Source organism: Mustela lutreola, chromosome X, assembly GCF_030435805.1.
Source record: "Mustela lutreola isolate mMusLut2 chromosome X, mMusLut2.pri, whole genome shotgun sequence".
In the NCBI taxonomy this organism is placed as follows: Eukaryota; Metazoa; Chordata; class Mammalia; order Carnivora; family Mustelidae; genus Mustela; species Mustela lutreola.
In genome coordinates this window covers 46,417,498-46,429,642 of record NC_081308.1, presented here as the reverse complement: position 1 = coordinate 46,429,642, position 12,145 = coordinate 46,417,498, and the positions used below count along the sequence as shown (strand labels likewise).

General features: G+C 42.4%; 1 protein-coding gene across 1 annotated transcript; it reads right to left on the bottom strand.

The window, feature by feature from the left end:
- Window positions 1–745: 745 nt before the first annotated feature.
- LOC131820958 (large ribosomal subunit protein uL13m-like) lies at window positions 746–1,517 on the bottom strand. The gene has a single exon (XM_059156795.1). The coding sequence runs from the start codon at window positions 1,515–1,517 to the stop codon at window positions 1,020–1,022; it is 498 nt and encodes a 165-aa protein (XP_059012778.1). The 3' UTR covers window positions 746–1,019.
- Window positions 1,518–12,145: the final 10,628 nt, after the last annotated feature.

The following is a 12,145-nucleotide window of genomic DNA, read 5'->3' as shown; positions in this document are numbered from 1 at the left end:
TATGTGCAGAATGCTTTTGTACTCTGGGATTTGTTATCTACTGACATAAAGAACTGTTTTGGAGAGACTTGGGAAATCAAGTCTAGGCCCAAGTAGTACTATATCTAGAAACTCTTTGAAAGATTTGATTGTTTCTAATAGACTGTAGGTCTGCATGGTCACTGTTGTCTAAATGTCAAATCTCGGGTTTAATTGCAGAGAGGTAATGAACTATTTGGTGGTCTTTAAAAGCTTGAAACATGATTCCTTATTTATCTCTCCTGTCTCATCCAATAAACACTTATTCTTGCAAAAAAAAAAAAAAAAAAGAGAGAGAGAGAGAGAGAATTCACTCTTCCTCTGCCTGACTGGCTGTCTTTAAACCAGGACATCAGTCTTCTCCTGCTTCAGCCTCAGCCTCAGTCTCAGCCTCAGACTCGAACTACACCATTTGCTCTCCTGGTTCTCAGGCCTTTGGACTGGGACTAGAACTATACCATTCACTCTCTATACTATGTACTGTTACTTTATACTATATACTACACCAGTATACAGTATACTACTGTATACTATATGCTACACCATCTCTGCTGGCTGCAGATCTTGGGACTTCTTACCCTCCGTAATCTCATGAGCCAACTCCTTGTAATAAATCTCTTTATATATAAGAATATCTCATTGGTTCTCTCTGAAGAACACTGACTAATACCTATTTTGGTGCCAGGACTGGAGTTAGATGAACAGAATGTTAAGGATGAGTTTTTTTTTTTTTTTACACAAGTAAGCAGTTTTATTCTTAGCATCCCTTACAGCAATTCAAATTGGACTATATAATAAAATAATTCTATAAAATAATGTATTTTGTTGCAATTTCCTATTAAGGAGTATCACCTCCAGAGCCTTCTCCATAAGCTTTCAGCTCCCATGTCAAGTTCCTTGTCAAAACGCAGCGGCTGTCTCCCTCTGCCTGGAGCTCCGGAGAGACTCCTCAGGAAGAAGCTGCCGTCACCGCATGGCTCTTTCCTGCCATCGTCACTCTTCTAGAGTCGATAATCTTCAGGTGGAGACCACAGTCTTGGGAAAGCCTCTATTTCTTCCTGTGTGTACTCATCTAGACGTTTGGGTACTTTTCGTGGTTGAGGCAACTCTTCTACTAAATTCTTACGAATATCTTCTGGTATGTCCTCATCTGGGAAAAGATGCAATCTCTGCATCAGAGTTCTTCTGTGAAGGTTTTTTGGCAGCATGCCATAAATAGCTAGTTTCACGATTGCTACTGGATCCTTCTGGTGTAGCTGAGCAGCTGTTACTTGTTTAAATCCCCCTGGATAGCCAGTATGTGAGGAGTAAACTTTTTGTTCCCATTTATTTCCAGAAAATGCAATGTGCCTTGTGTTCATTATGACCACATGATCCCCACAGTCACTCAGTTGATGGTATATAGGTTTATGCAAAGGGATGAGTTTTCTAAATTGATTCTGGAGTTTCTGGAGTTGGTTCTCTAATCTGATTAAATTTAAAGATGCTAATGACTCCATTTCCAGTGTAAAGAGAGTACTAATAGAACATGGCCTGATCTGGCAATAGAGATACAGAAAATATATCCATTGGATACTTCTAATCAACTTCTTATAAGAAAGGGCTCAGTGACAGTGTATATGATACATTCAAACATTTTTAGAGAACAAACAAATATAATGGTATTGGCCAGTTGCTCCTAATATTGCTGGACAAAGTAGAGGAAGAAAAGGATGAGCTCAGAGATTTGAATTCCCAGCTCAAGCACCACATAAATGACCTAAGATCTAGGTGTGTCCTGAAGGAGACCCTAATCTTCTGTAGCCAGAGAGCTGAGTTTACTGAAAATCAACTGCAGAGTCTCATGCAATTGGCCAAATTACAATGCAAATTGAAATTGCAGCCTTGCAGGGTGTCTACTGTTAAAGTGAGGGCATTGATGGGAAAGGACTAAGGTTCTGTAAATTGGCATGGGTGCATGTGGGAAGAACCTAATGAAGCTGGAGATACTGTCCCCTAAATTTTGATGATTCTTTGCCAATGAAAGGAGCCTCTACCAGGGGCACAACAATAGTTCTACTGAATTGGAAGCTGAGACATTTTGGACTCCTATGCCAGTGAAACTACAGGCAAATAAACACGGGGCGGGGATGGAGGTAGAGTTAATTCATTGGCTGGAATGATTTATTTTCATTACCAAGGGGAAATCAGGTTGCTTATACAATGGAAGCAAGGAAGACTATACTTGCAACTCAAAGGATTATCTGGGGTGCCTCTTAGTACGACCATGCCCAATAGTAAAAGTTCATGGAGAAGTAAAGCAACTCACAATAGACAGGATGATGGAGAACTCAGACCCTTTAGAAATGAAAGTTTGGGTCATTCTGTTAGATTAAAAAAAGATCACCTGAGGTGCTGGAAGAAGGCAGAGGAAATATGGAATTGATAGCAGAAGAGGAGAGCCACAGAGGGGAATTACAGCTTCATGATCAATTATAGAAATGAGTGCCATTTTAGCTTTGCCTATTTTCTTTTTGCTTGTTATATTTATGTGTTTATCTCTATATGCTAGCTATTTTCTTTTTCTCTCTCCTTTCCGTTTTTATTTTATATACAAATAGTTGTTGAAAGTTAATCTTACAATTTAGTCTAACAGTATTAGAATAGCAGTGGGACTGTGACCAAATTTGAGGGATAATTAATATAGGCAACAATGAATACAGTGACCCTTGGGACTGTGTGTCTCATTTTGGGGAAAGAATGGTAACTTCCTCTTTAAGAGAAGGATAGCCATATATAGGTAGAAATAAAATTGCTTTGTTGTATCAGAATTCAAATACGTGTAGAGGGGTACACATGTAAGCTGAGTAGTCAAAGGGGTGGACTGTTAATCCATCCTTGATTGCCACCTGATTGTTCATTTTGGCTTCAAATTCACTCTAGGCCTGCTCTGTGAAAAATGGATCTGGCCCGTTTAAGTATTTTTCCTTTGCCAGCTAGCACTGAAGTTTTGCCAGTAGAGGGCACTGGAAACATTGCAAGAAGGAAATGGTTCTGCTTCCTGACTCTGTTGTGCCCACTCAGCAGGTTCCTGCAGCATACACAGCTTTCTCCAGCACCAGGATATCCCTAGATTCTCTAGTGCCTGGCTCCTGCAGTGCGTGGTGACCATAAGCACCCAGTGGCCAGCAGCTTCTATCTTAAACCCACCATCAGATGGGTTAACAGCAGTTTGCTTCTGGCTTCTGAAGCACTCACAACTTCCTCATTTTTTCCAGTTCCTGCAATGCACAGCAGCCAGCAGTGCCCAGTGGCCAACGACCTCCCCTGGCACCTTCCCCCAGGTAGTTTTGTGGCAGTGTGCCTCTGATGGTACAGCTCCCCATGAACAGCTTTCTTTGGTATCCTAGAGGGTGGATTTCTGGCAAGTTCCAAAAAGTAGATTTTGAGCAAGTTCCACCACTCAATGAGCCACAGCCATATTCTCTCCAACAAGGATTGGATCTCAGCTCTGAGTTTTGGGGAGTGGGGGAGGACCTTCCTTGGGTGTGGTATTTTGGCCATGTTCATGCTTTCTGGGTGTGGTATTTTGGCCATGTTCATGCTTTCTGCTACCTTCTTGAGCACATGGATTATATTTATAATGGCTGTTTTAATGTTATTTGTCTATTGGTTCTATCATCTGTCATTTTTTAGGAATTATTTTTCTTCTCATTAGGGGTTGTATTTTCTGGCTTCTTTGCATGCCTGATAATCTTTTTTTGGATGCCAGACATTGTAAATTTTACCTTGTTGAATGTTGACTTTTTTGGGAGGGTACTTAAAACACTGGGGGGAGGGGATGGTAGGGGAGTGTTCTGGGGCACAGTTAATCAATGTTATCCTTTTGAGGTTTGCTTTTAAGTTTTTAAAGCTAGACCTGAATGGTCTTTATTTCAGAGCTAATTTGATAGTCTAGAACTAATCTGCTACTGAGGCAATACCCTTCTAAGTTCTCTATTCAGTGCCTCATAGGTTTTTCCACTCAGACTGGTGTGGTGATGAACTACCACCTCTGAGGATTGTTCCTCCTGATCCTTTTCAGTGGACTTTTCCTGGCCTCAGGAAGTTTCCTCACATAGGTTTGCTGATCAGTACTTGGTTGACGATTTGAAAGGAGCCCTCTGTAGATCTCCAGAGCTTTCTCTCTCTGTGAAGCTTCCTTCTCCATAGTACTCGGCTCTGTTTTGAGAATTCTAGCTGTTGTGATCTCCACAAACTCTTACTAGGTCTTCTAAACTAAAAGAGACCACCAGACTCCTTTTGAGTTCCCCCACCATGCCACACAAAACACGTGGAAATTCTCTCCAGGCAGTCATATGGTTCACTCATCGTTTACCTTCTCTCAGGGATCATGGTCCCATGTGTCCTGTTGTCTAATGTCTAGAGACTATTGTTTCATACAACTTATCTGGTTTTTCAGTTGTTTAAGGCAGGAGAGTAAATTTAATCCCTGTTACTTTATCATGGCTGAAACAGAGGTCCCCAAACTTTCTTTTCTGACCCATCTGAGACATTGTCTTCTGCAACTCACATTTGGTCATCACCAGAATCCCTACATCCTCAACCTGCTCGATTTGCTAGAGTAGCTCACAGAACTCAGGGAAATATTTACTTATATTTACCAGATGGATGAGATGTGTAGAGCAAGGTAGGTGGGAAGAGGCACTGACCTTCCATGTCCTCTACAGATATGCCGCTTTCTCAATACTTCCACACCTTGTCCATCAATCCAGAAGCTCTCCAGACCTTGTACTTTGGGGATTTTATGGGGGCTTCATCATGTAGGCGCAGTTGGTCATTAACTCCATTTTCATCCCTTTTCCCTTCTCAAGTGAACGAAGGGGTGGGGCTGAAAATTCCAAGTTTCTAATCATGGTTTGGATTTTCTGGTGACCAGCCCTCATCCAGGAGCCATCAGGACCCCACCCAGAGTCACTTCATTGGAATAAAAGACACTCCTCCTATCACCCAAGAAATTACAAGGGTTTCAGGAGGCCTGTGTCAGGAGCCAGGGACAGAAACCAGTATATATTTTCTACTATCTCACAGACTTCAACATATGTATTTTGAGGGGATACAGAAATTCAGTCCATAGCACAAAATAAGGAGGAAATACTCAAACTTACAGTCCTCATTTCTGTAACTGGCCACATGCTTGTAGTTGGTATTTATAACCACCTTCTTCACCTACCTATTCCATATTCCCTCCCCTTACCCTCAGAAAGCACCTCAGCTGGTTGTGCTCCTTTGCTGGTGGGGTGGCCCAAACCTTCATTCCTGAAAGGTCTGGGCCATTAGTAGTCCTACCTTGATTGTGTTGTTGCAGTTATTCCATTGACCTTAATCATCAGGGCACTGTAACACTAAGAGCTGCCCTAAGGGATCTCTGTATTGCAGAATACTCTTCCTTATCTCTGTCATGGAGTAGCAGTCCAGTTTCCCCTGAGTAGTCAGGATCAGTTATCCCAGCCAGCACAGTAACTCCCTTCTTTACCAGTTGATTCAGAGGCATGAGAAGCCCAAAGTGTCCAGGTGGCAGACTCAACTTCTGGTTCAATGGACTCATTATTGTGCCTCCTGGTGGAAGCATTCTGCCTTTTGGAAATAAGACCTCTAGGCCTTCAGAGCATAAGGTTATGGGAATAGGAAGCAACCAGTGGCCCAGTCAAACTGACTTATAAAATTAACCATGACACCCTTCAGCCCCATGAGCACCTTGAATTTATTGCTTCTATCTATTACCTTTTCACTGTTCCACACCTCTCTCATGTCCTCACTTCCCAACTTACCCATAAATTCTATGCTCCATAACTGTGTCTCCCTCTTACTTCATTTAATTTATTCCAGCCCAGCTCCTAATGAAATCACAGACCCAAGCAGTGATCACTGATGGTTGCTATATCTCAATAAGAAACACACTGGATATGATTGGTTATGCATGATGATGTCTTCTTCTGTGTGCCTGTGTCTGACAGTGTGTTTTAAGAGAATTTCTATGGCTGACTCAGTATGTGTGACCTCAGTCTGCATGCTCCTCTGTTTCTCAGTACCTTTGTTTGTGAATGTGTACCTGTGTGACTGTCTGTACAGGGAAGGTTTGGTATCATTGTATGTTAGCCTGTGTAGGTTCTGCTCATGTCTGTGTTCATGGGCTGTGTCTATGCATGGCATGTGCGTCTCTATGTGATGTGTCTCTTTGTGAGAGACTGACAGTCGCTATACTCAGTGTCTCTGGGTGACTGTGTCTGCATGTGTCTCTGTTTTTACAGTTGCTATATGTCAGAGTATGTGTGCTTACATTTGTGTTCATGCTGTGTGTATGTGTGTGTATGAGTAATGCGTGGTTATTCTAGATGGATGTCTCTGGGTGATTCAGGGGCTGTGCCTGTGCTGTCTCCTTTCTATGTGTCTGGGCCTCTGATTGAAAAGAGAGGGTGGGGAGAGAGCGAGAGAGCAAGGAAAAAGACTCTGATTGAAAATTTTTTCCACTCCCACTCTCATAGACCAAGGCCACCATCTTGCAGCCTCAGGACATACTACAGGAGACAGGTGATCCACTGGGTGAAAAGCACCTGCCATCTGTATCCAAGGCTCTCCCCAGATGCAGGGGGTGGCTTTCTCCCAGGGAAGGAAAGAAGGAAAGAAAAGGTGAGGAAGGTGAGGTATCCCCCAAAGGGTCTAGGAATACTCTACCTCCCTGTCTACATTCCCTCCCTGACCCCCCCCCCCATTCTAATCCTGATTCATCTTCAGTCTTAATTCTATGCTGACCCCATCCCCAGCAGAGTCACTGAAATGTCATACGCCCATACCTACTTCCTATGCCCATGACCCTTCCCACCACCATCTGTACCTGCCCAGCTTCAGGAGAGCCTCTCCTCTCCCTCTCCCTCTCCCTCTGTGTTACCGATTGAGCCAAGCTGGAATGTGTGCCTGGCAAAAACCTGAGCCCCAAGCATTTCTGCCCTTACTGGATCCTAGTCACTAACCAAGCTTATTTCCAACTCAAAACCTTTACATTGCCCTGTGCCTAGAATACCCATTCCCCCAGATCAGTGCACAACTGGTTCCTTCAGGTCACAATTCCAGTCTAAGTTCATGGGTCACCTCAGAAAGGCCTTCTCTGATCATCACTAAGTACCCTCCCTGCTTCATTTCCTCCAGGGCATTCGACATAATGTACTGACTTGTTTACTGTTTGCTGTCTCTGCCAAAATGGCAGCTTCCCTGGGGCAAAGGTTTAGGCCTATTTTATTCCCCATGGTTTCCCCAGCACTTAGAACATAAAGGTGCTCAATAAGGAATTGACTGGATGAATTAAAAGATCTCCTGGTGTTAGATGTGGGCCCTAATCTCCCCCAGTCCCCAGCTGTGGGCCTCACTGCTAATGGCCCTAACAGAGGGCAGGACAGAGTTGACTGAAGGTGAAGTCGCAGAACCAGTTAGGTCCAGGGCACCAGGCCAGCCTGTACCTGGCAGTTCCATGCTGGATGCACTCCCTGCACCCAGCCTTGGTTCCTAGGGATCTCACACCTGGGGAGCTGGTGCCTTAACCATGCCAGCTCAGATCAGCAACATGGAGGTTTTGTCCAGCTGAGAAGGCTCTGGTGGCCTGGGTTGGGGGACAGGCCCAGAATCCCTCTAGGGAGGGTTGCTCTGCAATCTCTCCTTCCCCTGGCCCTGAAAGTGGCCAAAATGGAGGGCCTCTCAGAGTGCCCAGATGCCCACCCTGGCTCTGGGATGAACAATTGCATTCATTTATGGTTTGTTCTTCCTGTGTTTCTTCTTTGCAAAAATAAGCAGATACATGTCTATATTCCCTTCTTTTTTAAAAAAATTTTATTTATTTATTTGAGAGACAGAATGTGAGCAGGGGTAGAGGGAGAGAATCTCCCCCTGACCACTCCACACTGACCATGGAGCCCAACAAGGGGCTCAATCTCAAAACCCTGAGATCATGAGCTAAGGGGAAACGAAGAGTCAGTTACTTAACCAACTGAGCCAACAAAGTGCCCCGATACATGTCTATATTCTTATTTCTTCTTTATTATCAAAAGATAACACTTTATTTTTATTTTTTTTAAAGATTTTATTTATTTATTTATTTATTTATTTATTTATTTATCAGAGAGAGAGAGAGCATGAGCAGGGTGAGTGGCAGACAGAGGGAGAAGCAGGCTCCCTGCAAGGAGCCCAGTGTGGGACTTGATCCCAGGGTCCTGGGATCATGACCTGAACAGAAGTCAGATGCTTAACTGACTGATCCACCCAAGTATCCTTATTTTTACTTTTTTTTTAAAGATTTTTATTTATTTATTTGAGAGAGAGAGTGCACGAGCATGGGGGTGGTGCAGAGGGAGAAGAAGCAGCAGATTCCCTGCTGAGCAGGGAACCTGACAAGAGGCTCCATCCCAGGACCCTGAGATCGGGACCTGAGCCCAAAGCAGACACTTAACTGACTGAGTCACCCAGGCGCCCCAACACTTAAAAAAAAAAAAAAAAAAAAACTAGATGAAGTGGCCAATTCACCAAACCATCAAGTCTCTTAGAACCAAACTGATGAGAACTAACTTACTGAAAAACCAATGTGCTGAGCTCTTGAGAATTTGGGAAAATTTGAGTTTCACACTAGTCCTGGGTGTTACCAGGAAAATACCTTCAACCAACTCTAGGTCAATCCACTGCAGCTGTTCTTCACCCAGAGGCAGCAGCATGGATGATCACAAACCAAATCTTGGCAGTGGTAAGTTGTCCCCAGGCATGAGTTGTCTTGTTCAGTTGGCAATTGGGCATACAGGCAAGGATCCCAGGCAGCAGAGTGGCTTCCTTCCATGGGGCCCAGAGCCAGGGTGAGGCAGGAGTCAGAAAGTGAAGATAAGGGGGAGCAAGGTCCATCTCAAATTCGAGCTTTTCTAGGTCCTGAAAGCCATGAGCCAAGCCTCACCCCAAGAAGAGGCTCTAGAAATTTTTATGATCTCAGGTTTGACAAAGAAGTGTTAGGTATGATACCAAAAGTACAGAAAACAAAAGACAAAATAGATAAATTGTAGTTCATCAAAATTAAAAACTTGAGTGCATCAAATGACATTAACAAGACAATGAAAAGACAACCTACAGAACAGGGCAAAGTATTTGTTAACCATATATCTAATATATACTCAGAATATGTAATTAACTCTTACAACTCAAAAGCAAAAACAATTTGATTTTTTAAATGGGCAAAGAGAGGGATGCCTGGGTGGCTCAGTTGGTTAAAATGGGCAAAGAGCTTAAATAAATATTCCTTCGAAGGTATACAAATGGCCAGGAAGCACATGAAAAGATCCTTAACAGCATTCATCTTTAAGGAAATACAAATCAAACCCACAGTGAGGTACTAGGATGGCTATAATACAAACATCCCCACTAGGATGGCTATAATACAAACAAGTAAAATAAGTGAAGGCAAGGATGTGGAGAAATTGGAACCCTTGTGCACTGCTGACAGAAATAAAAAATGGTTCAACCACTGTGGAAACCGTGTGGAAGTTCCTCAAAAAGCTAAACAGAATTACCACAATTCCAGCAATTTCACTCCTAGGTAGACACCCAAAAAAGGACTGAAAACTGGTATTCAACAAATAGATGTACACACACGTTCACGGCATTACTATTGAAAATCACCAAAAGGTGGAAAACAGCCCAGATGTCCATCAACAGACAAATGGATAAACAAAATGTGGTATAAATAGACAATGGAATATGATTCAGTCATAAGAAGGTATGAAGTACATGATACATGCTACAATGGGGATGAATCTTGAAAACATTATATTATGTGAAAGAAGACTGACACAAAAGGTCACATACTGTATAGAAATCTAGAACAGGTAAATCCATCGAGATAGAACACAGATGAGTGGTTATCAGAGTCTGGGAGTAGCAAGGGGATGGATAAGGGAGAAACTGCTTAATGGGTACAGGATTTACTTTTGAGGATGAAGGAAACGTTTTGGAGCTAGATAGAGGTAGTGACTATATAATATCAGGTACTAATTGCCCCTGAGTTGCTCACTTTATGATAATTTTATTACAAACTTTAAAAAAAGCAAAAAGGAAGAAGGAGGAGGAGAAAAAGAAGAAAGGGAAGGATGGGGGGTGGGATCCAACACTCTGGTGGGGCCTGGGAGAGTTGGTTTTCCTTCAGACATTTTTTCCAGCTTTATTTTTTTAAAGGCTTATTTGTTCATTTGAGAGAGAAAGAGAGAGATAATGAGTGCAGGGGGAGGAACAGAGGGAGGGGAGAGAAACTCAAGCAAACTCCATGCAGAGCAGGAAAATGACACAGGACTGGATCTCAAGACCCTGAGATCACAATCTGAGCTGAAACCAAGAGTCACCCAGGCGACCCTTTTCCAGCTTTATTGAGATATAATTGACATGTAACACTGTATAAGTTTAAAGTATACAATGTATTGATTTGATACATATGTACTGTTTGATTCATATATACCTTATCACAATAAGGTTAGTTAATGCTTCTTTTACCTCACATAATTACCACTTTTTTTGTTGTTACTGTTGTCCTTGTGTTGTTATGGTGAGGATATTAAGACACTATACTCGGGGCACCTGGGTGGCTCAGTGGGTTGGGCCTCTGCCTTCAGCTCAGGTCATGATCTCAGGGTCCTGGGATCAAGCCCCGCATTAGGCTCTCTGCTCAGTGGGGAAACTACTTCCCCCTCTCCCTCTGCTGGCCTTTCTGCCTATTTGTGATCTCTATCTCTGTCAAATAAATAAAATTTTTTTTTAAAAGACACTATTCTCATAGCAACTTTCCAGTATACAATACAATATTGTTAACTATAGTCACCACACTGTACATTAGATCCCAGGAACTTATTGACCTTATAACTAAAAGATTGTACCTTTTGACACTTAAACTTATCACAGTAATTCACAAGCATGGGAATAAGTCCCATGATCCCAAGGGGCTTTGAGTGAAAAGCAAGACTTCTGCCTGCCCCTCCCCACCCCATACTGAAGCCCTATAGACAACCACTTTTACCTCTTTGACTTAATTCTGAGTTTAGTTCTTCCAGTGCTTATAGTTTTCAGAATACAGGTCTTCCAACTCTTTGGTTAAGTTTATTCTTGGATATTTCATTATTTTTGGTATAATTGGAAATGGAATTGTTTCCTTAATTTCCCCTTTTTAAAGATTTTTTTATTTTCAGGGTGCCTGGGTGGCTCAGAGGGTTAAGCCTCTGCCTTCGGCTCAGGTCATGATCTTGGGGTCCTGGGATTGAGCCCCGCATTGGGCTCTCTGCTGGGTGGGGAGTCTGTTTCTCCCTTTCTCTCTCTGCCTGCCTCTCTGCCTACTTGTGATCTCCATCAAATAAATAAATAAAATCGTTAAAAATATTTTTCTTTAATTTTCAAGCAATATCTACATCGAATGTGGGGCTCAAACTCACAACCCTGAGATCAAGAGTCACGTGCTCTACTGATAAGCCAGCAAGGTGCCCCTTATTTTCTCTTTCTGTTGCTTCATTATTAGCATGAAGAAATGTAACAGATTTCTGTGCATTGGTCTTGTATCCTGTGACTTCACTGAATTCATTTATCATTCTAATAGTTTTTTGGTGGAGTCTTTAGGGTTTTCTATATATAGTATCGTGTCATCTGAATATAATTAAAGTTTTATTTCTTCCTAACCAATTTTGACACCTTTTATTCCTTTTTCTTGTCTGATTGTGGTGTCTAGGACTTCCAGTACTATGTTGAATAAAAGTGGTGAGAGTGGACATCTTTGTCTTGTTCTTCACCATCGGGGAAAATTTCTCACAAACCCCTCAGTTTTTAAAAATATTTATTTAAGAAATCTCTACTCTCAAGGTGGGGCTTGAACTCATGACCCCAAGATCAAGAGTCCCATGGTCTTCCAACTTGAGCCAACCAGGTGCTCCCCAAAACCCCTCAGTTTTAATGCACATGTTATGAGAGAGTCCTGATTTATCAAAGTCACCTACCAACCCTCACATCTCTAGAATTTCAGCTCCAATGCCAACTCTCCCTTGAACATTGATGATTTCATTTCTCCTTAAGTGACCTTCCATCTTCACAT

Bases quoted from the DNA above. Each gene is read 5' to 3' on its own strand.
- LOC131820958 (XM_059156795.1), bottom strand. From the start codon at position 1,517: ATGGAGTCATTAGCATCTTTAAATTTAATCAGATTAGAGAACCAACTC.